At 47.6% G+C, this 27,727-nt stretch overlaps 2 protein-coding genes across 5 annotated transcripts in view; one reads left to right on the top strand and one right to left on the bottom strand.

Moving 5' to 3' along the window:
* The window catches only part of LOC126046736 (keratin, type II cytoskeletal cochleal-like), a 63,695-nt gene that overhangs the window by 11,573 nt on the left and 24,395 nt on the right, over positions 1 to 27,727 (bottom strand). Inside the window, exon 3 of one of the 4 annotated variants that reach the window (XM_049819525.1) lies at positions 2,305 to 2,463. The exons of 2 other annotated variants lie outside the window; for them this stretch is intronic. The gene's annotated coding sequence lies outside the window, so the exon portion shown is untranslated. Of the gene's footprint in view, positions 1 to 2,304; positions 2,464 to 12,530; positions 12,625 to 27,727 lie in introns of those variants that run through there. One more of the 4 variants, XM_049819526.1, reaches the window with a different exon arrangement.
* Positions 12,522 to 27,426, top strand: LOC126046747 (keratin, type II cytoskeletal 80-like). The gene is made up of 9 exons (XM_049819552.1): positions 12,522 to 12,848; positions 16,397 to 16,611; positions 21,887 to 21,947; positions 22,983 to 23,078; positions 25,596 to 25,760; positions 26,271 to 26,396; positions 26,492 to 26,712; positions 27,084 to 27,139; positions 27,230 to 27,426. Exons 1-9 carry the CDS (start codon positions 12,522 to 12,524, stop codon positions 27,424 to 27,426), a joined length of 1,464 nt encoding a protein of 487 aa, XP_049675509.1.

Genomic DNA, 27,727 nt, shown 5'->3' with positions numbered 1-27,727 from the left:
AGCAATCCAGCCAGGTAAAATACAAGCCTGCTGTCAGATAAACTATCATAAAGGCAAAGCTGTTCTCAGCAGCCTCAGCAGAAACACCAGCTCAGCAGTAAGAGAACTGAACTTCACCCTGGTTTGCACTATCAAGGGCCAGATCAACAAAAAGCCATTTTCCCCATTGAAAAGCCATACCACCATTACCGGGATGCAGCACCACTGACTATAGGTAAGGATGAGTCCATTTTCCACTTGAAGTTCAAGCTTTTCTTTCTGTACCATTAGCAACATAGTCAATGCAGGAGAGACTGAGGAAAGCCTCATTTACCTTGCTGCTATATGCTTCCCAGCTCCCAGTGTCACAGCTAGCCAGTTTAGATCCCTTGCACCCTTTCTACAAAGTGAACATTCCCCATTTAAGTCTGGTTTCAAGTCAGGTTAAGTCAGAGCAGGATGCAGCGATCCATGGATGTCACCAGAGTTTGTTTGTGTTGTTGGGATGTCATGGTAACACTGCATAGTTTCACAACCGCAGGGACTGGTAAATACTTCCAAGCCCATGCGAATGACCCCCAGGGATTCAGGTTTGGTAACACAAAAGACACCGTATTGACTGGTTAAACTCCCTCTTAGGGAACGTTGGGACTGTTGTGCTTGGTGTCACGACAAGCTAGCCCAGTCCCTGCACACCCAGGAACAGCCTGCCACTGTGCACTGATGTTCACAAAGCCAAGGCTCACAAATGATAAATCCCTCCATAAACCCTTGGGAAAATGAACCAAGCTCTCAATTCCAGCCCAGAAAGTGAAAAAAGAAAAAAAAAAAAGAAAGAAAAAAAATTAAATATGGTCATGTCCTAATGAAAGAGGAAGAAATCTTCACAGGTGAGCAAAATTCTGTGTTAAGAACATGTTATTATGCTGATCAATGTTGGCCTGTTGTTTCCACATCTTCTGTCAATATCCCATGGGCTATCTCTTGCTGTACGTTTAGATTGCAATGTTTGGATTGAAAGCTCTGTGGAGCAGGGAGCGCCCTTATGTTTTGTGTGTGCACAGTGCAGTCCTAGTTTGTGATTACTGCTCCAAAGTGCTTCAGCAGTGAGTTATAAATTAATTAACATCCTAATGACAGGCAGTGTTTGGTGGTCTCATGATTGGGGTATCACAAGAGAACAATGGGGCACTCATGGGGCTGTCAGAACAATACTGTCAAACTGTTGTTCTTGCTATAAGAACACCCAAAAGTGATGCCAACACTGCAGCACTTCCACTGACACCTGCAGCCATAAAACTGCTGTGCTGAAGATTCCCACCATGCTGCGATCACAGCTCGCTCTTTCAGGATCTAAGTAGCCTCACTAATAAAAATTTCCAGCTCATTAATAATTCCTGCCAATATAGAGAGGGTGCTCCAGAGAGAATTTGTTCTCTCACTGTTCCAAATGCAGATACTATATTTCAACAATCTGATACACAAATGACCCATGTTAGGATAAGATGGCTATCTATCATGAAGTTTTATTGATTTGTTTAGTCCTACTTCCTGTGTCACTCAGGCTATAATATAATGATACAGCTCTTCAGCCTAGTATCTCAACAACAGGGAAGCAGCTTTTCCAGAAAGGCAATGGCTCGCTGATGTGAAGGATTCATTAGTTCCAAAGGCTGGTACCTCGGTACAGTTCATTGCTTTGCAGCAGGAACCCTCCTGCAATAACTCAGGGCCTGATGTCTAATTTGCAGTCTTTTAATGGGTGTCTTTAGTTTTCTGCCACTGCCCACTTCCGAAGCACTTAAATGGCTCTCTTGAACCTGGTATGATTTCCCTATTAATGTTAAGTCACCACCCTCTTAGTCTTATATTGGATAAACTGAATGGGCTGAAATCCTGACACATTTCATAAATAAGTGGCTTTTCTGAGGACCTGAAATCACTTCTATGGCCTCTCTCTGCTCCAGTGCCCTTGGCATGTGTATCAGTATTGTTCGTGCTGCGACTTCATGCAGTTTTACACGTAGAAACTGCATTTTGCTCTCCACTTTTACAGCCCCGCAGCTGTAATGGCCTCAGGTCTCAATCAGTGCTAGAGGCTGGTATGATGGGTCTTACCTAAACTATGTGTGTCTTCCAGCTACACCTCTCCTTTTCACAACAAAGCGGAACAGCCCGAGTATTCAGTGGGGCACCACGGGAACTGGTAGGAATAGCTGGATGCAGCTTGCCTGGGATGACAGAGCCAGCTGCTGCAGACCAGAGGCAGCTCCATGTTAAGAAGGCTTCCAGCAAGCTCCTGTCCCTCCAGGAGCTGTATCTCACCTTTCCTCCTCCCTCTGCCTGCTCCGCTGAGGCTGGGAAGCTCTTGACTTGGCTTCTTGCTGCCTGGCCACTCCTGGGAAGCTGCCTGCTGCTGGCTGTGTAATCCACCACTGAGAAACACCTCCCTGAGCTCAGAATTGGCCACACTCATTCTGCTATCTGAAACACAAAAAGAGCATTGGTCCAAACTCTAAGGTGTTTAGCTAACAGCACAAAACCACTTGCCAGGCACCTCCAGGAACAACTTGGACTCCCAAAGGAGCTGCTGTTGCTGGAGTCGTGTGTCGTCCCCCCGCCTCCTCCCCAGCATTTTCCAGCTGCTCAGCACAGCAGTTTAGCTCCCCTGCCCCAGGGATGGAGCCCCACACGCCTCCTGCCCTGTTTGCAGAAGGAGCGTTTACACCCCATGCTACAGCTGCAGCAGTGGGAACCTCTGCATATTGCCATGAGATCCTGGACAAACAAGCGAACCCAGCCCAGGCAGAGGGACTGCAGGGATCCTTCCCAGGGACACAGCGTGTGGCAGGGCACCAGCTCATCAGAAAAGCTCTCTGTGCCTGACGCATGGTAGAGGCATTCAAGCTATGGACTTTCCCCCCCTCCAGCCTATTTTACATTCACCTAAAGCTGGTTTTTTCCCCTCTCCCCCAAATTACAAGAAATCATGAAGGAATAACTATAAATACAGTTATAATTATGTATAATCATAATTACATGGATAATTTTTACATGAAAGTCGAGAGTCACTCCCACAGCTAAAGCCTTAAGGAAAAACAAACAAACAAACAAATTAAAACACTACAATTTTCAAGGCCAAGGTGAAATTGCCAGCCCTGGTAATGCTGAGCTCAGTTCTTCTGGAAACGGCACGTCGCAGAAGAGACTGAAAAATCCATGTTCTGTCCTCACAAAAAAATCACATGCAACTTTTGAGTCCTGCCCATTGAATCTGTTGGTCTGTTCAAGTTCCTAACAGCTGATCTGATCTAACCTCTGTGGATACTCACATGGTACAGAGCAGGCAAGCCAGGTCAGATCAGAGTCCATCTATCTCAAGCCAGTAATACATGTTAGCCAGCCCCAAAATACAGGGCAATTATGCAGCGATCCTTCCTCTGGCCACATTTCTCCAGCCATCAGCTGTTTAACCCTTCCCAAGTTGGAGGTTGCATCTTGACCAGCACGTTTAACTGCTGCTGATGGTCCTCTCTCCCCATTATTGGTCCTCTCCTTGGTTAAACTCATCCCTGCTCACTACAGCCTGCAGCAATGAGATTGCATGTGGCATGAGAAGATCTTCCCCTGCTCCTCTTTTAATTAACTCAATTGCAAGCTAAGTGCCCCATTCAGAGCAGATGGAAACTGTGAGGTCATTTCACTGCAGTCAAGGGAACACCACCAGTTTATAAGAGCTAAAATAAAACTAGTGCAACAGTACTCAGCATTATTACAGGAGTTTGTGGGCCTGATTCATGCCTAGGTGAAAGCATAATGCCGCAAAGTAAACGGAGCAAGGAAGGAGAGAAACGATCTAGCACAGTCATCAACAAGAAATGCTCTTATCAAAATTTTGTGTCACCAGACACAGCTTGGGCAGAGTCAATGGCATGATGCCACTTTACACCAACTGATCCTCCAAATCCAGGAAGGATTAAGGTCTTACTTCCCCCAAAACACGAAGCATCCAACAAGACAGCCATCCTAATTCACCCCTGTTTGTACAGCCCTTGGCGCAATGTAATTGTGGACAATGACTGGGTTTCTTAATAGCTGCCACAACACAAATAACCACCTTCACCCTGGTGACTACACGGGAACAAAGATGCTCCACAACCTCTGTCCCCAATTATGAATTCCAAGATCTTTTGCAAAATCAAAGCTGTCCAAACACATCTGTTGCCCAATAAATGCTCCTAAGGAAGAAAACCAGCAAAGAAACACAGGACTGTATGCAGTGTTTTAGAGATAAACTGTCCTGCAGGCAGGAACTATGTGGGAGAGGCAGGAGTAAAACCCGTATCACCTCCCTCCACTCCCTATGCACGGAGCAATATGTTACCAAATATGTGGCTGCAAATATTCATTTGAATTTTCAGGCCACTGGATTGCAAAAACTCCATCAGACTCAGTGTAAACTGTTCTCCTGCTACAGAAGGCGGTTCGTACCAGCCAGGGTTTCCAGAGATGGTTTCTCCAGGACAAGCACCAGGGACATCCACAGCAGGGATGTTTTCCATGTGCAGCTACAGGAATTCAACACATTTAACTTGTAGAAATGGGAGGTTGTAGGATCTACCCAAAACAGCTCAACCTGTGAACACATGAACAATTTTGTGAAGGGCAGAGAAGCAGAAAAGCCAAGGCAGAGGGGCTAAACGAAAGAAGTGTAGGACCTCCTAGCAAATGAGTCACTGTCAGACGAAGAGAAAGGCAAAAAAAAATTCATGCAATTGATTTGTTACAAGTATTTTATTACGGCTATAATCACCAAGCTGAGATATGGTGTAACCATATCTCTGCTTACAGAGGAGTTAATTCAGCTCTCAGGGAGACAAGGTTTTTTTCCCTACAATTGCAAACACGGGAAATACAGAAACAAGGAGAATCACGCTCCCAAGATCTGGGCTTCAGCACTTCCCACCTGTTTGCTGTTGCACCAGCCTGGTATTTTATCTCAGCATTTAAATCTCAGCATTTATATCTCAGCCATTAAGACACACTAGTCCAGCACACAGCTTTTAACCCAAATATCACAGAGTTAGAAGCTTCCAAATGAAAGCCAAAAGGAAAGCAAAACACCTCCTTTCCTCTGGTCTTCTCCCAGCTTGGGACTTGGCATCAGGTTTTAGAGTAGGAGCAAAGGGCAAGATTGCAGCCTTCGACCAGACGGAGAGCCAAGCCCTGGGTGCTGACAGCAACAGAGGGTGTGGTAGCCCTGTGTCAGGCACCATCATAATCAATACATTCAATGATGACAATAATAATTATAATTGTAATTATCTTGCACCTGCCCACATTGCCTATGACATGAATGACTCTTTCCAGGTCTGTGGGAGGGGAGGGAAGATCAGGTCCAGCATTGCATGGAGCTGGGGCTACCCACGGCCATGGCTGCTGCTCAGAAACCTCCACCGGCCCCAGCACCCGGCCGCCTCCTCCCTACACCCAGCAGCACCCCAAAGCCACCTCCAGCCATCAGCTCCACTTGCGGCAGGTTTCCAAGTTACACGAGGACAGCGTGGGAGAAGAGAGGCTTGGCAGGAAAGGTAGAAGAGGGAAAACAGTGCCAAGAGTGAGAACAGCTCTCCACGACACTGAGGATGCTTCCTTCCCACGTACCGTGGGCTGCACAACTCTTCAGTGCAGGGGAAGAGGTTTACCCGGTACGAAAAAAGGCATAAGTGCCCTTCAAGGCAGGACTGAGCTTCGAGTTTACCGCGTTCACCAGGCATGCACCAGGCATGAATCAGTAGTGCAGAATTTGACCCCAGGAGTTAAAAATCAGGATGAATCAGATCTGGTACCAGATTTAAGAGGGATTACAGACTCGCTCCTGGGCTTAGTGCCGGTGTGGCCCTGACACATGCACACACGTGGGGTTGCACGGGGCTGTCGCACAGGCACACGCAGCCTGGCTGTGCCATGTCATAACCATCCTCAGAAAGCCAAGACAGAGTGAAGCAAGCGGGCGATTCCTCCCTCTGCCTCAAGGTGCTGACTTGGGTCTGTGCCTGCGTTGGGTGCACGCTACGAACCTGTTGAGCTACGCTACAGGGCACACCGTTTGGTGCCAAAGTTTCCCTTGCAGACACGTCGGAACGGCAAGCGGCTCCCAGCTGCAGGCTGCATCGCTATGAGGAGGCTCCAGGAGTTAACCAGCCCCTGGGGGTAACCCAGCACCAAACCCACACCCACGGCAACTGCCCCTTTGCAGCAATTCAAGCACTGACCATGAGCGGAGTGGGCTGTGCCCTGCACCTCTCTGTGCAGCGGAGGGGTTGGGTTGCATCATTTGGGAAGTATGCAGAATGACAAACCGCCCCAGGAGAGCTGTGGTGAGGTGTAGGCATGGCCGAACGCCCGCTTTGCGTTTATTCCAGAAAGGTGTTGGTGGCACAAGGTGAAAAGTGGGAGACTGAGATCCAATTCACATAAGTGACCAGGAAAAAAAATAAACTCAGACCTTTTGCCTGATGATTTGGGCATGCAGCCTCTGAAAAGTGCAGGCACAAGGCAGCCTCACTCAACAAGTGAGGGGGCTCCAGCACAAGGAGCTCCCACCCTGATCTTCATGGGATCCCACAGCAAATTGTCCTTCGGTTTGTCCCAACACAGCTGTGGCACCAAGCAGTGACACCATGCCCTTCTCCCACTCCCACCCTCACCATGCCTCTCTGCTCCTAGCTTGTGGCTCCCACCTGATGACAAATGCAGCAGGAGCCCAAATCCCTGTCCTTGCAGAGAAAAAATACACCCAAAGACATCTCACCTCATGTGCTGTCCCTTAAATTTCTGGGCTCAGTCCCGCTACACTAATTTTAGGAGAGAAGCTGCTGTAGGCTGGAATTGTTCCAATCAGCCACCAATTCCCACCTTGGGGCAAAATGATCTGTTTCTGCAATTCCCAATGCAAATGTCCACCTTCTAGCTACCACTCTGATGTCTTAGGTGTATGTCATCCCCCCCACCCCCACCCCCGAAAAAAAGATCCCAGTGTATTTTAGTCTCAGAACCGGCATGTTGCAAAACAGGTAGATGGCCTCATAAATATCCATACAGACTCATTAAAAGCTAAAGGTTCGCAGCACCCACTGAAACACAATACATCATTATTTATGCTGCAAACCATGTGAGAATGACACACAATGCAGAAACAAAATGCCTAATTAAAAGTGACACAAGAGCACAGAGCCAGATTGTAATCAGAGTGGCGGATACTGGGTGCTGTCTAAAAGGAATGAAGTCATTTGCTCAAGTGTGGATTGAGAAACACTAAGCAGTAAATCCTCACATTGTGTGTCTCATTTATGCTCTTTTTATAAGCAGGGACACGCAGAAAGGAGAAGCCATTTGCCAAAGTAACAGGACAGGTTATTAGAAAGGGAACTGGAACATTCAGGCTCCCAGCATAGCTCAAAGAGTGGTTGACAAGTGGGTATGATGGACAGCTGAGAACACATGGAGATTCACAGATTTTGGGACAGCCTTCAACTCAGAAAATAAAGCAGCAGTTTCTAAGATGAAGCAGAGTCCCTTTATTTGGGAGATGATACAATATGGCTGCCTGGGGGAGATCTAGTGCCCAGCAGCTGCTTCCCCAGCCCTAGGCACGGAGAGTATCACCCAGCCTCTTTGTACAGTGGGAAGGGAAAAGCCTGCAGCACCTGAACAGAAACAAGTGATGTCACCACCACTTAATTAGTCCTCCTTATTTTTTTTCAATACCTGAAATTTCCTGGAAACTACGTGAGCAAAAGCGCAGCAGATGGGTTGGAAACCTTCCTGAGTGTGAAACAGATGTGGGCGCGTCCCATCCTGCCTTCCAAACCCTTCTATAAATTCTTTGCAAGTGACGTCTATTTTGGGGGAAGTGATCTAGATGGCAGGGTTTTAGCTACTCGCTGTTTCACCCAGAAATCAAAAAGGAAGAAGGAGGGAAGGGGGTTGGCAGCAGGAGGGGGATGCGGATGGCTCTGGGCAGGCACATAAAGGAATGAAAGGAGCAAGAGAGTATGGAAATGTGACACTAGAAGGGTGGATGAGCACGTAAAGAAGGAATAAGTGAGAAAGAAGGAAAAAGTAGGGGTGGGGTGGAGCTGGGGAAGGCTGCAGAGCTACCCCCAACCCTCCCCCAAACCAGGGTCCACAAAGAGCCACTGTCTGGGGTGAAATTCTCCCGTCCTCAGCCACCATGCCCTGATTCCAGCACAGGCAGGGTGGCTACAGCGCTTCCATCAGTGCCCATCCACCGTCGCCCAGGTTTAGGGAGGGTCGGACAAGGAGAGCAATGGCAAACCACATGTGTGCCCAAATCAGCATGCAGCCCTGTGGTCACTGGCGTGTCCCTGGCTGTCCTACCACAGCACTGGTCTGGGCATGTCTCCAGCCCAGCCCAGCACCTTCCCTTCTCCACCAGGCACTGCAGAGATGGGCTGAGAAACAGAGCTGAACTACGGCGTCTCCGCAATCAAAGTCCCTCACCACAAATCCAGCTCTGGGCAGCGTTGCTGGCCTGTGACCTCATATAATCAACCTATCTACAGCCTACGCCACTGAACAGGTAAATGCCTCTCCTGTCACAGGATAAGGGCCAGCAGCCAAATTTAACAAAAACAAAACAAGCATTTAACAAAATAAACCCTCTTCTTATTTTTTTTTAAACCTGAAGTGAACTCAGTGGACTGAATTGGCTCTCTGGAACTAGGAAGCTGCAGCTGCTCTGCCTTGCTCTACCTGCGGCCACAATATCAGCCATTCCCCTGCAATGTGTCATTTGGTTTAACACACACAGTTCCCACTCCAGACGCTCCTCGCGTGCCTGATGAGGCTTAAATAAGTCCTGCTGACCCACTCATTACCTCCGCAGCTCTCTGCATCCCTCAGCCCTGTCTCTGTCTTGCTTAACCTTAATCATTCGGATTCCTTGGGGCAAATGCTGATTCGTTGTTTATGCTTCATACACTACCCATACCTAATAAACAGCAATTACTTATGGAACCTTGATAAATAAATTATTCTACTATGCGTATACATACTGAGCCCATAACCCTAAAATGTGATTTTCCAGATGGCCAGGATAAATCTCCATGTATCCAGGGACACATGAAAAGACTCTCTAGGTTTGTCTGCAAAGATTTAAGCACCCCCAAGACACCCTGTGATGGTTTAAGCCACTCTGTGCCCATCCCCAAACATCAACCTATGAAACAACCACACTGCAAACTCAAAGCAACACATTGCCTTGCTCCAGACATATCCAGAATGGCAGACCCTGGGACCGCTCAGCATCTTTGGATGGTGATGACTCCATCCAAACAGAGCAGGAGACAAGCTAGACCAGGCTGCAAGGACACAGGCAGCAACACTACGGCAGTAGAAGGACACAGCAGGTTAGCTGGAGGTGACTGGACCCTTCATCGCATCCTCCAGAGCCTTCTCCACCTTGTACCACCCTCCTCTTGTCCCCATCCTTTTTTAGCTTGTTTTGCTGTGTAGCCAAGAAGGCTAGCACCAAATCTTAAAGCCCGATTTTAGAGACCAGCCCATTCCAAATTGAACCAAATACCTGGCCGAGGAGGAGCATCGAGAACATCAGCAGGAAAGGAAGAAACACCCTGACTCAGCACTGCCTCTCCCATTGGGCAGGGAAGACAACGAGAGAGAGAAACATGTAGCAAGGCTTTAGCTGCCAATGTGTAAAGCAGCCCTCCTTTCTTATCCTTGAAAAGACAGCACGGGGTGACAGGTTTCTGCACTAAGCACCCCTACAATACCAAAGAGCAGAATCATTTCAGTATCAGGCCGTTGGGCATTGCCATGGAGCAATACCCTGGCTAGACTGAAATTAGGGTCCCCCTAGGTCCCAGGATCACGAGCAGCAGTGCCCCCCCCTTAACAGGTCAAGCTTGAATCCCCACTTCACCCATCTGCCTAGCAGGTGGGACAACAGGAGCTTCAGCCTTGGCACCTAGAAAGGAGAGGTTAGAAAGCGGGTTACTCCTCTCCATGCAAGCTCTTCCCACACATCCTCACATCACCTGCCAGCAGAGATGACCACTTGCAAACACTTTCCTTCGAGGGTTATTGCAAATTATACCCATCCTTCTAGAAGGAGGTAGAACTTTGAAAAGCCTTGCTCATCTCAGAGTAGAGTGACCCCAATGTTCCCACTGAAAAATGACTTTCCACCCTGCCTTTCCCAAACATTAAAGGCAGCTTTAATCCTAAGCCATCATCCTTCTGCATCTTTCTGTTGCAGAATGATTCGGCTCCTGCCTCTAGCATCTAACGGAGAGGATATGGGATATAGTACACGATGCTATGCAGGAACGGGGACTCAAAAGGCATCAAGCAACGTGTTACAATTAGATCTGATCACCTGAAGAGTTTTTTGTTTTGTGCTGTTCTGCACTGGGAGATGCTACTTCAGCCACACTGGATATCCTCACAGGCTGGATCCAATGTTAGAAACTTCATTTCAAGGAAAAAAAAAAAAAAAAAAAGAGGGTAGAGAAAGAATTGATACCTAAAGGAGAAAGGAGTTGATGCTCAGGCAGATGTGGTCGCCGATGCAATGACCAGCAGTGCTTTCTCTGCAACAGTGCTTCCTGGGATCTTGCAAAACATAATCGTGCAACATCCCACCTAGCTCAGTGCAGAACACTGCTCCCAGCCGCTATTAAATTGAACTAGCCTAATTTCATCTCTATCTCCTTCCCTCAGAGGGATCATTCCTAGGGAGCCATCAAAACTGCCCTCAGTATGAGATGAAGCAAAAAACCTGCCAGGTGACCCCATGACCTGATGCTAATCAGGAACACTGATGTGCCTGCAACCGCAAAGCCACAAACCAGCAGCCCACGATGAGATAGATAATCTCACCTCACCTTGCAAGAGCCATGAGCTTTGTCATCTCCCAGCCATAAATTTTGTTTTAGTCCTTAAAATAAACCATCAGGACTAAACTGAAATGTCCTGACAAGGATCCGTTGAGTGAGGGAGTTGGTATTCAAATGGATCATCAGGGGAAACATTTTCCCTGGAAAGGGTGTTTTGGCAAGATGGACACGCCACGTGAAAGCCCACTGTTCGTGGCAAAATATTGAAACTACATTTGAAGAAAAGGTTAACCCTACTGGAATGGGTCACCTTCCTTCTGAAGTCCTTCCTAAGACAAAAACTACTACATCATCAGATATGTTTCTTGTTGAAGCAGGTCTGTGACAGATCCAAGCTTTCTTTTGCCTCACTTGGCAGGGAAATTCCCAGCTTGTCTTCCAACATGGGGCAGAACCAAAACAGCAGCTTTCCCACAAAATGGAAATTCCAAATTTTGGCCAGAGACAACCATCCCCTTTCTTGAGAAGACCACAATGCCAATAGACAAAAAGAGGCAGAAACGGGTGTTGCTCTGTCCTGATTTTTCACATGAGAAACTGAGTTAAAGCAGGAAAATACTTTCAAGAGAGCTTTGTCCAACATTGATTTATACCTAGGTCCAAACAGGTATTTAAGGGCGTGCCACCTTAGCTGCCTAGAATTCATTAAAAGACAGTGGTTTTTGGTGTCTCCAGCGCCAGCTTTTAAAGGGCTTTCAAGGAGCGGGAACACAGCAGTCAAAGATGGACTTGGGCACTTTTAAGATCCAACTCTGTGTCTAGAGGTTTTAAAGGTCTCTGTTGTTGCCAGCCCAGTTGACTGAATAACCTCAGGACTCTTTGTCCACACCCAGGGGTCTCAAAAGGAGACCTATCATCCCTAAAACACTAAGAGGACCAGAAGCTTCTGTGATGTGCCCATGTGGTCAAAGGAAGACCATGAGCACCTCTAATGATGATGAGCTTGAGATGTGTTTCCAAACTCCCACCTTTAGCCAATTCAGGCTCTTTCTTTATGATTTTAACACCCACCCCTCCCTCCCCCCCCGCCCCCCCCAAAAAAAAAATAATAATCACAATTTCTTCTTGCAGATTCCGGCTAGAAACCAGCCAGGGGCTGAACCCAGGCTCCATGTGCCAAGCACTAGTGCAGCAGCTGTGCTCAGAGCCGTCCTCCCCAAGCCTGCTGCAGCCCAGCACCTTTGATTGCTTTCTTCACCATTTAAGGATGAGGAAAGCAGCCGCTTGGGGCCCAGCGAATTACCTGCGAGTGATTTGTTTTTGCTGCGAGTGCCTATGCCCTCACCACACAAACAAGCTCCTGAAGAAAGGAGGGTACAGACAGAGGAGGGAAAAAGAAAAAAAAAAAAAAGCCAACAGGTTGATCTGGATTACATCAACGGTTACACCCTCCTCCGTTTAATGAACATAGGAGAACAGGTGCTTGTAATTCATTAGCCAACCCACGAGCTGAGGAGACAGGAATTAAGCCGACCAAACTCCTCAGTGTGCCACTACTCTCCTTCCCTTTGAGGCAGCAGCAGCAAGAAAACTTCATCTCTTTCTTTTTTTTTCTCCTTTCCCTCCCCTCCCCTTGAGCTGCAGAGCCGCAAGCTGAGCATGACTAACCCTTGCAAAGCCTTCACCAGTGGCTCCATCTCCTCTTGGGAGGTGTCAGGGAAGATGAGCAGAGGAAAAGCAGCCAGCACGTCCCCGGATCGCCTGGGCCGCTGCAGTCCCAACGGGTTGGCCAGCAATGGCCACAGCTCTCTCAGCCTCCACGGAGATGGCGGATACCGGTGCTCCTCTTATCCCTCCTTCTCCATCGACAGGAGACTCCTGGCCCCCGTGCACCTCGATATCGACTCAGACTTCCAAGCTGTGCGGCAGCAGGAAAAAGAGGACATCAAGTTGCTCAACAACCAGTTTGTGACCCTAATTGAGAAGGTAAGGTGAGCTACTGAGGACCACGGTACAGCATGGGGACAAGGATGGTGGCGGGGAAGCAGACACTAACCAGTCTCTCAGGAGACTTATCAAGGCCTTCAGCTAACCATTGCCAGGCTCTGAATATTAGGCTAATTACCCAATTAGTTATTCCTTCAGTGCTATCTGTTTCAACAAAGGCTAGCAGTGTCTCTAGGTGAAGCAGGGCCATATCTATGGTCAGAGGCATCAGGCAGCCCGTGCCTCTCCTTTGCTGTGCCTGTCACCCCGTGGGACCCTGCCCTACCTGAGCAGCAAAGGCATGGCCACGGAGGCACGGTGCTGGATAGAGCAGGCCTCGGCTCCTGTAGTGGACAAACAGCCATGGCCGGTGACGCTGATTAAGGAGGCAGTTCAAATTCTTCTCCAACTGCTGAAGAGAGCTGGAAATTCACCTCCGTGCCAACGTGGTGGGCAAGGGAGACCTCCCACCCACCTCCCTCCTCTGTGGTTTTTATTGCGAGGGGTTGCGTGCTTAGCCAAGAAAGTGTTGCTTTCATCTCTTAAGATCCATGAGAAGGCAGAAGGTTTTCTCAAAGGAAAACAACTCATCCAGCCGAGGCAGGTTTCTGCAAAGCCCTGGTGCTCTGTAAACAGATGGTAATCTCCTAGGAGGATTGCTTCACTGCAGTCTACAATACAGGCACTCAATGCCAAGCTACTATGGCTTGGGATTTATTTTGTTTTGTTTTAGCTCTACCTCTAAGAGGACCTGTATTCACACTGGGAAGGTGAAGGGCAGGGGAACCATCTCCCATAGCATCTATCCAAACTGAATAGTTGTGAACCAGCCACACCTGTATATGCAAACAGGCATGTGGCTGTACCAGGGGGCTGACCCTGGCTGGAGGGGCATGGCAGCTTCCATGTCTGTGCTTTTCCAAGCACAGGTCTTGGCAATGTGCATTTGGAGAACCACTGGTTTGGAAGTCACCCAAGTGGGTTGTGTTGCACGTGCTGCAGGACTAGTCCTTTGACTATCCCGATCAAGAGGTCAGGGTTTGTGCGGATGTTGACCCTGCTCAGAAATCAGACCTCAGCAGAAAGGATGGGGGTAGGGGAGATGGGACAAGACCATGCAGTGACAATACGTACGTGAGCCAGACCACATGCACTAGCCTGTTCCGTGCAAACAGGGATGGAATAAGTAAGAAAGCCTCCAGGTTTCCTGATAAACTCAATCTGGTGGCCTGCTGATAAGTGTGCATTACAGGCTTGATGAACAGAAGATACAAACACCCCACCTTAGCTGGGTGGTTTTGACTTTAGTGCTGGGAGCTCCTGCATTGAGCTTTGAAGGTTGTAGCTTCAAGTGGTACATCAAGTGGCAAACTTCAGCCATCTGCCTCAGGCCCTCATTCCAGAGGAAAGTAATGACACTGCCTTGTCAAAGAGAACTTGTCTTTTTAATCAGGAATTCAGATGGTCTCAAGCCTGAGCAGCTAATTCCTCAGATAATTGACTGCACTAACTTTAGGAGTTTGCTGCTGATGGTTTTCCAGCAGGCTGTTCCAGACTTGCTAGTATTTATTTTCCATCCAGATATGTCCAGGTGGAAAACAGGGAAAAGCCAAGTCATGGAGCCCCTGGTTGAAGCCCTAGCTTTAGCCTGAGCAGCACAGAGGTAGAGGCCTCTGAGGACCAAGCTTTGGTCACTTCTTCTGTGTTCAGGCATGATTTTCCAGGAAATGAGGCCAGATCTAGGTGATTCATCTGCTGCAAAGCTCATGTTAAAAGACTCTGCAAGGAAGAATTTCTGCTAAGAGGGATGGTGTATAAGCCAAGATGTAAGGGGTTCAGCCCAGCGGATGGGGATGGTTTGGGAACAGGAAAGAAACTGAATTGTTTGGGGAAAGGAGAAAAAGAGCAGCTAAGGATTAGGAGCAAGGTCAGGAACTGCGACTTGATTTGACACTCAAAGATGGACTTGGAACAACAGCCAACACAGTCATTTACTATCCCAGCAGCAAACAGGGAAACTGCCTTAAAATGAGAGGCTGTTCCTACAGACAATCCCACAGGCTCACCCCAGCCCGGCAGAGGGATGCTCTATCACGCTCTCTGAGATGCCTCAGGTGGAGAGAACAAATGGCCCAATTGGCTTCTGGTAGCCCCAGAGGCCACTTACTTGTGCCACTTGCAATGCTCCTTTCTGGCTCTGCTCCAGCATCATCCTCTGGTTCTCAGCCTCACGCATGCACACGCACACACAGTGTGCCACTGATTTTGTGCCAGGACAAAGCAGCGAGTCAGTAGACTGGACTACCGCTGGGATGTCTATGGCCATGTTTTAAGATATCAGGAAGAAAGGATTAGGTCTCTAACAGTGAGACCTGGAAGATCCCAACACTCGCATCCCTTCTGCTGAAAACTGACTGTGAGCATTGGAATGCTTCTGCTTTGCTTGGCTACTCCCTGTTCCTGCTTTTCTCTCTCTGTTCAGACAAGAAGTGTTTTGGGAAAGATGCTGTCTCTCACCATGTGCATCTGTGCAGCAGTCAGCAGTTGGGAACTCTGCCTTTTCAATACACTGATGCTGCTCCGGGCCACAGAAAGTCAAAGTCAAGGCTGAAGGCCAAGCAGAAGGTCAAGGCCTGATAGCATCTGCACCCCGCTGCTCACACCACACAGGGCATAGTATCAGCACGGAATCATCTCCATGACAGAGTGGAGGACACTGTTGGAGGCAACTGACAAATCAGCAGCCAAAACATGACTGAAGGAGTTCGGTTTTGTTCTGAGAGCAATAAGAGAGGTAACAATTAGATATTCATTTAAGTTAGCCAAGAGCTTTGAAGATGAAAACTGTTAAACACTGAGCATTACTGTTAAGATTGTGAATATTAGGAAAGAAGAGTGCCAGACTCATCAAACGGCAGGTGGATGAAAATGCAGTGTATCCTCTCTCAAGCAGACAGGCGCGCGCACACATAGACCTCACGTGGAGTCTGTAATTATTTGGCTTATTCTCTAGAGTTCCCATAGGCCTCGTCTATGTTACTTTGCAATACAAACCAGGACTTTGATTCATTACTCAAACTTCACCATGGTGTAATCCCACAGATTTGAGAGGAGTTATCTTTGTGCCACTCCGAGGTAGTAAATCTGACTTTCATTCACCCTGGACATCTGTGCACAACCTGTGGTGGATTTTCAGCCTTTGCTTCAATATGTTCACAGGCAAAGGGGACTAGCATTGAACAGTTCTTATTTTTCAGTGACTTAATAAAAGATGCTCATTCACTCTGAGTGAACTATCAAACATGAACGTGTTCTATCAAGAAATTAATTAGTAGGTAATGTGTAAAACCTCTAAAAGTCCCTACAACCCTCTATCCTCAGGCCTAATTTTCAGGGCATTTCTCGTTCTTACCTGGAAACCTCCGCTGATTCCAGCAGCTTCTCACTACTCTGAAGGTCTCCAGGTCAATGTCTCCTGCCCTGCCAGGAGCAGTCAGCTTTGATTTTGGCTGTCAGTGTTACTAATATCTCGGAAACCTCTTCTGTAGGTCCAGTGCTTGGAGCAACAGAACAAGATCCTGACGACAAGGTGGAACTTCCTGAAGGATCAAGACAATTCCCACTCTGAGTTGGACATCAAGGCCATCTACGATCACTACATGAGCAAAATGAATCAAGAGATGAAGGCGCTCAATTACGAGCAAGAAAATCTTGAGTTGGAGCTGACAAAGGTCCTGAGCACCATGGATAACTTTCGAAGCAAGTAGGTGTCTAGCCTAGCTGGGTATTACAAGGGGGAAGGTATCGGTTCAGGTGTGTGCACAAAGAGTAGTGTGGGATTGATTTAATACAGAAAGCCTGTTATTCCCAGGAACAAATTCCGAGTTTGGTGTGCACAGAACTGTGTATTTGAGAAGTTAGCACCCTAGCCTTTTCCTGATTAACTAGAGATGAAAGGAAACCTATGAAAAGTGAAATACCAGAGTGCAGGGCATCTGAGAAATGCCTCAGGCCAGAGAACAGCTCTGGGGAACAGTATTATCAGGAATGACAGCCACTAAAACAGAGAAATATTTATTCTCCATGCTATTGCCACAAACCAGAACTTTCTCCCCAAACCATTTTATGGATCTAGGCTGCTTCATACTAACAAACATCCTTTCCTTTCCCCCTTCACCCCACAACATTCAATGCAAAATTCTGCTTTGACCAAAAAATCAGACTTTTACCCAGAAAACCTCTTGACAGAAAATACTGAGGCAGCTGAAAGTTTAAGGACGGACCAGCTGCCACGTGCTTATCCCTGCTTTTGCCAAGAGCTTTGAGATCTTCAGATAAGAGCATTTGAGACGTGCCATGGCTTATTCAAGAAGACAATGCTTTTCTTATTATCGGTGTCATTTGCATACCACAGATGAATCCACAATTAGATACTTTCCCTTACAGTTACACCCATCTGCCTACACAAGATCTCTGGAGTCTTCCATGCTGATTTGTAGCAAAGCACCTTGTATGGGCTCTGTCAAAACAGAACAGTGATGCTAAGGGACTACCCCTCTGCTGGCACTGATAGACATCACTGTAGTAATAGCCCAAACCTGTTCCTGAGGTACGAAGTGATGCGTAAATAATAACAGTGCCCTCTCCGGGGAGTTTAGCCCAAGGATCTTAAAGCTCTTTGCAGCCTTTGATTAAACCAGCCACTCAATGTATCAGCAAATTAGGGGAAGGACCGATACCTCCACTTTACGGACATATTAACGGAGACACAGCAGTTAAATGTCTTACTCCAGCTCCCAGCGCAAGCTGGCGGCAGAGCAGGAATAGGAACTAGGAGTTTGGTTCTTGGCCTTATGCTGAAATCATTACGCTCAGCATCCTTCAAGAAGTGACATACTGATACCCAGGTCCCCAGAAATACCTAAATTCCTTGCAGTGTCTGTCTGCTCTTTGTTTGGATGCCGGTTTCACTACAAGACTTAGGCTCACTGATGCTTGCTTTGCTGACAGGTAGAAACCCTAAGCTAAGATCAAAGCCACAATATAGATTATGCCATTTACTCCCTGCCCTAAAAAGGTTAAAGCTTGCCATCCCTCTCTGGAGCACTTGGTCTTCCTTGCACTTCCCCAAGGAAGTAACTGCTCTATGGCCCTGCAGTTATAAAAGATACTTCTTGGTTTATTCCCTGACAGTCAGGAAAACGGCTGGGCTGGTGGAGAAATGTCAATCAGTCAACTATATCTGCTCTCACAGTTTGTACTCATATTTGTATTCAGTAATTGTCTCATTAATTGCCTGCGCCTTGCACTTCATTTATTTTTCAGCCTGATTACTTAAGGATTTGTGCTTACACAAACATGCTATCTGTGTGTTTCCCCCTACCGTTTGATTTTCTTGGGCAGTTACTACCTAGTTGGACAACGGGATAAGATATGATAGGGATGCTACAGCCCTCAAAATTAAAAAAAGAGACTGACTAGAGGAACAGGACCCACCCCACACCCAACACACAGAAGATAAGGATGCAGCATATGCACATGTGCAGTATTAGACAGCAGAGAATCCACAATGGGCACCAGCTTACAACTAGCCCAACTGTCGGTCTTGAGAAGAGTTCCCGTTTTGTGGGACTACACAGCCATGGGAAAACAGCGTTCAGAAATTACACGGCTCCTCAAAGCACTTCTCCCTCATTTGCGGAGCCTTCCCCTTCCACTTTCTCCCATTTGTGAGCTGGAAGGCACGAGCCCTGCCAGGGGTGACCTATGCAGCAAAACCCACCCTGTCATTGGGGACTGTTAACACCCAAAGCCAGTGCAGGTGGATTTCTGTGACAGTGACAATGCACTGTGCTGCTCCCAGCAGTTAGTGATTCACAGGGAGAGAACTGCTGCTTCTGCTGAGCCTTCTCCAGGCAGCAGTCCAACCCCATCCTAACCCACACTGGCTCTGTTGAGTCCTGCACGCTGCCTTCGAGAAGGCTGCCTCAGCCCAGCTGTTTTTCTGGAGCAAATGGTCTGTCTAAACTATGCAAATTTTGGAGACTTCCAACTCCTCTGGAGGTTTCTTTTCCCAAGGGAATTTTTTGGGGGGGAGGAAAAGCTAATAACTTCACTGGCAAATTTAAGTGGTTATGTTCTCATCCAAGCTGTGGCACTCCAGATGAAACATGCCAGGCACACGGTGATGACCCAAGCAGGCTGCTGCCCAACAGATCACTTAAGATGTGAAATCTACCTGTCAGTGCCCCTCTGCAAGGCCCTAATTTGTCTGTTTTCTTTGTCCAGGGACTGCTTTCCAAAACCATACAGGAGATTTAACTAGCTGAGATACTTGTGCCTCCTTCTCAAATTAGGTTGTCATTGACTAGCAATTCCAAACGCAGAGAAGCATGGAGAGGGGATAGGGAAGCTGGTTGGAGGCTGGCACAGCGTCTCAAACGCTGCTTCTTTAGGAAGTCAAGCTAAAAATCAAATACCGAAACATACCTGAATAGGGATAACTGCCCAGAGGTGCACATCTGTACAAGTGTTTGCTTCAGCTCCCCACGTGTCATTTGCACGTGCAAAGACCCCTCTGAATGAGAAGGCTGGGAATTTTTGCCTATGCTGACCTACTCTAGTGTGGCACTGGATAGATACTGCAGGAAAGTATGGGGCATACAGCCCTTAGGGGATCCATTTCTGAGATCTAGGGATTGTATTAGTCAAATCTTGCCACCTGAAGATTAGGCAGTCAACACCCCTCTACCTTCAACCTCTGCAGTTGGTTTTCAGCTACTTCCTGCCCCATTTCCTTGCTGCACAAAAGGAAGACTGACTTAATTTTATGTCACCAGGCTCAGGTCCATCCCACCACTACATCTTCACCTTAACGTAGTCTTGAAGGCACATCCTGAGAGGAACATAGGCCTGCCTCGGATTTGGTTCACCTCCGATTTTGCTTCACTGTCTATGGAAGGAGCCCAAGGCAACCAGACGCCTGTCTCAAGCATGTCTTAAGTGCATGAATTGAGATGGGATGGATTTATGCCTTAATGCATGACTGCTTGAGGATTATCTCCAAGAAGATAAATGCTGTAATGTGTTTGTGGAATGCTCCATCCACATGTGAGTCACCTCCCGGCCGCCAGGTCCCTCCAGAGCCATGCAGTGAGCATGTTTGGCTGGCTGGGCCTGCTCTCTTTCACTCGAGTGTTGTTTGTTCAATATGCAAGATTATGTCAGCGCCCGGCAATGTGTGAAGCTGCTTCAGCAGGCTGGGACAGACTGGGATTGGGCTGAGATGCAGTTAGGATGAAGGAAGAGTGGCAGGCTGTAATTAAGCTCAGTACATAGTTGCTGGCAGCAAGGCTAACATTCCAGCTAAAGAGCAGAGAAACCAGACAGGTAAATCTCGTTAGCCACGCTAACTGCCCTTACAAAAGCAGGCAAGGAGAGGGCAATTTTAACACCATGGGGGTACTCAAGAGGAATCTTAGAAGTGCCTAAATGTAGAGTCTGTGACTGTCAGATCCCCTCCATGCCCTCACTACCCCCTCTGTCGAGGAAGCAACAGCTCCACAGAGCTGTTTTTGATATTTCAGGTCAGCTCCTGAGCATGACCTACCTCCTTCCCCTGCAATGTGATCCCCTGTGCTGTGTTCCCAATTCCTTCTCCTCTTTCTGCTCCTAGGCACAGCTCCTCTTTCTCCTAAAGGTTTGTACAACAGCAGGGAAGGCTCTCGAGAGTAACTGCAGTGATGATGCACCAGACCACCAAACAATAGAATATGGCTGTCATTCCTGATTTTATCATCATCAGTCTGTTAGGAGATGCCATTTTACCTCATTCCCAAAGGTCTCAGCCTTCCCCATATCAACTTCGTGACATCTGTAAGTAGCAATGAAAGGTTTAATTCACAGCCTGGAAATGCTATGCGCACATTAGGCTAAGAGGAGCCTGAGGTATCATGGAAGAGCAGGGAAGCCACAACCTTGCTGAGAGTGCAACCTGCTCTGGTCTCAGCAGAAGAGCCAACACTCCCAAAGTGTGTCCAGCAGTGCAGTGGGAGATACCAAACATCCATCACATAATGCTCCTGCATGGCAAACAAACCAACCTCTGCTGGTCACACACCAGGCCCAAAGGAGACCCTGTGGCTTCCTGGTCAGATACCTGCTTTTAGCAACACCAGGGCTAGCCACATGCTCATCCGAAGTGCCAAGAAGGGTTGGTGTGTTCCCTAAACTACTCTCTCATGTCTGCTGCTGGCCATCAAGAAATGCATTTGCCCCTGGACTAAGTCTTTGCTATCCTGGTTCTGCCTTATCAAACCTGTTTTTAAACACCTGGGGGGTTGGTTCCTCTGCCGGATATTTAGCCATTAGGACTCCACCCTATCCCGTCCGGTTTTTGTTACCTTCTGCTCTGTGGGCACTGTTTTCCATGAATCGCTTTGCCAGGTCCTGTGTTACTTCACAAACTGTGCTACATTTAGGGCAAGTTATGACACTAGTCCAGTATTCTTGGAATTTTCACAAGTCAAAGTTTTCTCCCTTGAGAAGACTCTCAGACTCTGGAAATTAAATTATGAGGATACCTGAAAGAAACAGAAGAGGAAGGCTTAGGGTGAAAATTTAGGAGTCTTTGGGCATGCAACTGGGTTTCGCAGAGAGTAACTCACCACACCCCACTTCTCCATGCCTACTCTCTCTTTCTGTGGCAAATGTGAGGTAACCTGAGGTTGCTTAGCCCTCAAATTAAATAGAATTAAAGATACCTTCTCTCTACTCTGGGGCTCTTCAGACTTAAGGTGCTCATGGTGTTACTACAGAGCAGCTGGCATGTGGCAGCTTGTTATCCTCTCTCTTGTCCAAGATGCCCACACCTAGGAGATACCTCTCTTTGCTGTCTAGCATATGTCAAGGAGGTGGGACATCACAGTAAAAGCAGAAAGTTTCAAAACCGACACTTTTTGGGGCCAGAAAGACAACCTTAAGCACCCCAGAGGCTTTCACTATGTACAATTTCTTACTGCTTTTTCCACTCTCCTTAGATACGAGGATGAAATTCGCCTCTGTAGCGGCATGGAATACACCTTCACAGAGCTCAAAAAGGTCAGTGGCAAGAGAAGCTTTTTATCGGGACGGGCTCAACACCAGCTCTGCATAGTCACAGAAGAGCCTGGAGGGGCAAGATGGTCCAGGCTCAGCTAAGATGGTCCAGACGGCTAGCTCTGGACGGAGTCCTTGTACCACAGATGTTCTGTGGGGTAATAAGGTCTTGAGGAGGACAGTAGAGTGGTGAACACCATCACCATTTCAATAGGAAAAGTACAAGTGAGTCTGGGCCACTTGTGGTTACAGAAAAGCCCCATGGCTCTTGGCGGAGCGCTTGGGGGTCAGACCATGCCTGCACCCAACCACATTGCAATTACACTGGCCAGACCTGGCCTAGAAGGGTCTGCACCCCTGGACCCTCTGAGACACCACCTCTCCTCCTTGGCATGTATGCTCTCAGATTGACATCATAGGTTGGGAAAGGCTGGAAATTGATAAATGTGTTTGCTTTTGTTTCCTGTCACATGGCCACACCCTGTTTAAACATCCCAACCCTGACCTAGCTGCATTTGAATATCAGCTGAAATGGGAGGCTTTGTGCACACAGCCTTTACATTAAAAAAAAAATAAAAATCCAAGATGCAGGAATGCAGGGTACTATTAGACAGAGGAAACGTTCTCCACAAATTATCATTATGGCTAATTGCATGTTTTCCCTGACACACTCATCAGCCAGTAAGGGCAGTTCTGGTGACTTTGTGGATGGCATCAGAGTTTTCAATAACCCATGCTTTTTGTGGTGAACAAAAGATGAGTAGGTATGGACCAGCCCTGCCTGTTTCCTTCTCCACCCTACCTCATTTGAGACTTCCACCAAAGCACTCACTCAAAAAAATAATAAAAAAAAAACCTGCAGAGGAAAAAGGTCCACAAAGGAACCTCCCTACTTGTAGAGCAGCAGAGCAGTTTCACAAGTACCTGCCAATAAATTGCAAGCAGGGCACCTGCTGGGGGAGCAGTGGCAGGGGGAAAGACTTCTTGCTACAAACTCAAAGACAAACTATTGATTAATACACTTTCCATCTCCTGTAGGATTTAGATGTGAGCTCCTTGCATAGAACTGAGCTGGAGGTAAAACTCAACGGGCTCCAAGAGCTGATGGATTTGAAAAAAACCATCTATGAGCAGGTAAAAATGCATTCGGGAGAGTGGCCCAGGAACACACAAGCTACCATGCAAAAAAGTGACATTTTTGTGGACAGTTCCACTACAGAGAGGGCATTGTTCCAGATTTACACCAAAATGAGAGCTTGTCTAGGGGAGTTGCATGGTGTTGCAGACAACTGTTAGATGGCTTAAGGCAGGGTCTCTTGAGCTGATCCCCTTCCCTTAATTAAACCAGCTCCATTTCAAATTTGATGAGGATGTTCCTTCTGCCCCACAGCTACCGCAGGGAGGCTGGTCCAGCAGGTCTCCCCTCTAACAGTCCAGAACCCCCATCTCACTCCTGAGCTGGCTGGTTTTGGGCTCAGCTCTTAACCCCCACTGACAGTGTCTGCCTTGAGACCAAGTTCCCCAGGTCATGAGCGAGCTGAATATTATTCTATTCAGATTCAGAGGAGGGGCTCGACAAGAGACAAACTGTGGTGAACCTGGGTGAGGTGCTGGATGCTCTTTAACACAATCCAACATACTCCATTTCCACTTAAATGAGAAGTGCGCAGTTAGGTATGATTTGACCAAGGGGGGAAGAATACAGAGTCTGCAGCCCTTCAGACAAACCCAAAGGCTGCAGCGTGCCTGTATCTACTCAAACAGGGTGAAGCGATTACAGCCACTTACTCAGAGCCTGTAAAATGTTACCAAGCAGGCTCAGCCATGTTTTGGGAATACTAATGATTCGTCTAAATTCTACCAATACAAACAATTAAAATGCTTGACAGAGGAATGTTAACATTCCTTGTGGGGAAGCTGAGGCACAGAGAGGCAGAAGGACCTGCATAATATCTGAACTTCATTAGAACACGTGCTCTGCCTGCAACTAACCATGAAGCCTTACCTTCCTTAAAATTATAAGATTATTCCTCGTGCAAGGCAATTCATAGGGGTAGCTGGAAATCAGATCCTGCTGTGAGGATCTTCTTGAGCTGAATTCCTCCAGGTTCCACATTGCTGTCCTGGCAGAAGGCTGCATTTTTTTGACCCATGCTTCATGTAAAGAAATTACCCTCCACCTCTCTCTGCCCTCTCCTCTCAATAGCTTGTTTTCAGGTTAGTCATTTTCTCGCCTGTACCTGTTGATTTGACTGACATCAACATATAAGCACACATAGCCAGTGGAAGGGCAAATGAGGAAAACTTTGCTTGACAGTTTTGCTCACAGCTTGTTGCTATGAATCAGAAGAAAATCCCAGCCTCAATCCTCATTAAACCGCCAGGTTTTTTGGTTTGGGGGTTTTTTTTTCCCCCCTCCCCTGGCAGAGGATGCTCAAGTATTTGCAATAAACATGTGTTTTCTCATATAGCTATTAACCTGCTTAAAGATTAACAAAGAGGCTCAAGGATTAAACACCAGTGGGGAAAAAATACACTGATAATCCTTCTCTTTGGAAGAGTGGTGGGGTATTTTTCTATTATCCATGAATCACCATATCAGGGTGCCCTTTGTTTACCCAGTCAGGGGAAGGCAAGGCAAACAAGGTATACAAATGCTTCTCTAAAGAGATTAGAGCCCTCAGCACAAAAGGGAAGAACAAAAACATCAAGATGAAAGGTAAGTGATGGGGAGAGATGTATGCTGCTCTTTTTTAACACTGGTGTAAATCAGAAGCAACTGCAGATACCGATAAGAGTGACACCCCTGCAGGAACAGTTTGAGGCTGGGGGGGAGCTGCCAAGTGAATGTATACGCCATCTGCTCAACATCAAGTCATGTCTCGCCTGGATACAAACCACCCAGGAGTGCAGTTTACAGGCACGGATTAAGAGTCCTTTTTAGGTTCACTGAGGGCAGTCTGCATTCATCATTGTTTGGCTCCTTTTTCTAAAGCTGTGACCGAGTCAGCTATCAAGAGCAAATATCCCAGTCAGCTTGTATGTGCATGTTCCTGCTTCCCCCATGCTGGCTTGAGTTTCCCCAGCATATGAGAGCAGTTCTGGGGACTGGAATAGGTCTGCAAGCGACAGATGTGTTCAGAGAAGAGTCCTGTTTCTCCTTTCTCTAACTAGACACAAAGCAGACTATAATAACACCAGTGGCAGCCACAGCCTCCCTAGATACAGAAGCAGAGCTCAGCAAAGGCATCTTCCTAGGACCACCAGCCTGCAAAATGATTGACACCGCCCTAATTCTTGCCCAAGACATACATGCCCACCATCTAACTATTGATATTGAAGCATGACCATCAGTTCAATTAACCTGCTCCTGATGCAGTACAAATGCACTACTTTGTCAGACTCTTAACAGGTTGTATCCAAAGGTCCCAAACCAACACCCTAAACTGAGTCTGGATTTTATGGAGAAAATAATACCAGCTTCCAAACTTCAGAGACTGAAAACCTAGGAAACCTCACCATCTTCACACTGCATATGGAAGATGCTTTGCCTAGCTAACAGCAGCAGATCTGCCAGGGTTCAGCTCTCTCCTGGTTTGTAGCTTTGTTGACTACTTGGTATCTCAGTCCCGTCCTCTCTTTGCTATTCAGGAACTCGAGGAGTTGCTGACAGAAATTAAGGACATTTCTGTTGTACTGGGAATTGACAACGCATGCAAACTTGATCTGAGCAGAATTGTGGAAGAAGTGAGGGCCCAGTATGAAGCCCTGGCTCTCCGGAGCTGGGAGGAAGCTGAAGCGCTTACCAGGAGAAAGGTATTTGTCTCCTTATCTGATTGATACTGGGGAGAGGCAGGGAAAGAAGAGGGAGAGAGATCAGCCTAGAAACTACAGGAATCAGCAAGATGTGGAGGGACACACTACACCTGGGAATGGAGGGAGGGACAGGGTGCTAACCCACATCAACTCCTCCTAACTCAGGTGTGTAAATTAGTAGTTTCATTGCTCTAGGCTCTCAATACTGTCAGTGGAGAAAGGCAAGGACATCTCCCAGTGGCAGCTTGTCCCACCTAAGATGCAAATGATCTTCCACTGGTGTCTCCTCCAAAGAGAGGAAGAATGTGATTAACCCCAAGAGAGACTTGCTCTATACCTGGCACAGCTACAGCCAGAAGAAGATACGAGAATGAGCACCCAATCCTTCTACACACCCACTGTTTCTCCCCAGTTAGGCACTTCTCCTCAAGGGCAGCGGGAATCCTCCCAGATTCCGTTGCTACTGCAGAGGAGGTGTGCAGATAACCCACCCTTCCATCTCTCCTGCAGCTGAATGAAGGAAGCACCCAGTCAGGCACTTACGGGGGTCACCTCCTTGACAGCCGACGGGAGATCGCAGACCTGAACATACAGATCCAGAAGCTGAGGTCCTGCATCGTGTCCCAAAAGAGCCAGGTGTGTCCTGGGGTGGGGGACAAAACTCTGACATACAGGTCTGAAATTACAACATACCTAACGCCTCCACCACCCTTTTCCCTTTGCAACACCAGTGCCTGTACTTAGAGGAGCATATCAAAGAAGCAGGAGAGCATGGCGAGATGGCGCTCAAGGATGCCAAAGCCAAACTGGTCAAGCTAGAAGAAGCCCTACAGAAGAGCAAGGAGGATATGGCTCATCTGGTGAAAGAGTATCAGGAGCTGATGAACATCAAGCTGGCACTGGATGTGGAGATCCTCACTTACAGGAAGCTGATGGAAGGGGAGGAGAGCAGGTAAGCTGCACATCCTTGTGCCTGAAGAGGGGAAGGGATGCACCCAGACACCTAGGGAGAAAGCAGACATCCCAAGCTTTGAGTCTGGTATTGAAGGTTTGATCAAAGAAAGAACAAATTCCAGCATTCCCCATACAGTTCAGCCCCGTTTCTGGCTCTGCAGTTTTCCTTAGACTCCCCACATTGGACAGGTTCCAGCACTTCTCTAGATGATGCTTTGCCCAGATGCTGCTGAGTTAGCCTTCATGATCCAACCATGCACTTGGCTCTGCCCACATAGCTCAGATCAAATGGGCCAAACTCCAGTCCTCTACATCTCTTTGGCACTGTGGAGGTTAATGTGTTCTCACACTCTGTCCTTGGGTTCACAGCATGGAGCAACCAACACCCACAGTCATCAGCACTGTCCACTCCAGACCAAAGCACCGTAAGTGGTTTTATTCATACAACTTGGTAAAGCAGAGTGTGAATGAAACATTTCTAACCTCCCGCCTCTCATTCACCCCAACCCATGCAGTTTCTGCCAGCACCCTGAGAAACTCCAAGCTGTTTGCAAGCGGAACAGGCAGCACCAATAGCGAGATGAAGCCAAATGGAGGCAGCACAAAGATACGGCTCTCTAGAAGCCACAGTGACAACTCAGCAACACCTGCAGATGCCTTCATCAGCGGTGCCCGGCCAAAGCTTAGTTCCCTGCCCACAGAAGAATGCTAGGAGAAAGAGAGCCCCACTGCATAAACACAAGACCCGTTGGCATCTGCAGCCAAATGAGGCCAAAGCACTTTCTCCTGAACTCAAGCCAATGTCCAGGGGACAAAGGATAAGAATCCACTCCAGGCTGTCTCTTTTAAGTTTGTCTTTACAACATTCCAGTTAACATCTCTGTTACCAGTTACAAGCAGAAACCGACCCAGGATTTTAGAGACTCTCCCATTCAGATACCACACCAACATCTTCCTCTCTAAGTCTGCTTCCCCAGAGGACTTGCATTCACAACCTTCAAGATCTACCTATA

This window comes from Accipiter gentilis, chromosome 16, assembly GCF_929443795.1.
Source record: "Accipiter gentilis chromosome 16, bAccGen1.1, whole genome shotgun sequence".
Taxonomy (NCBI): Eukaryota; Metazoa; Chordata; class Aves; order Accipitriformes; family Accipitridae; genus Astur; species Astur gentilis.
This window is presented reverse-complemented; position numbering and strand designations above follow the sequence as displayed.

What these genes read in the sequence shown, in the direction of transcription:
- LOC126046747 (XM_049819552.1), top strand. Translation starts at nt 12,522, where the DNA reads ATGACTAACCCTTGCAAAGCCTTCACCAGTGGCTCCATCTCCTCTTGG. An exon ending in AAAAAACCATCTATGAGCAG is followed by an intron (nt 23,079 to 25,595) that starts GTAAAAATGCAT and finishes TTTGCTATTCAG; the next exon opens with GAACTCGAGGAGTTGCTGAC. An exon ending in ATGGAAGGGGAGGAGAGCAG is followed by an intron (nt 26,713 to 27,083) that starts GTAAGCTGCACA and finishes TTGGGTTCACAG; the next exon opens with CATGGAGCAACCAACACCCA.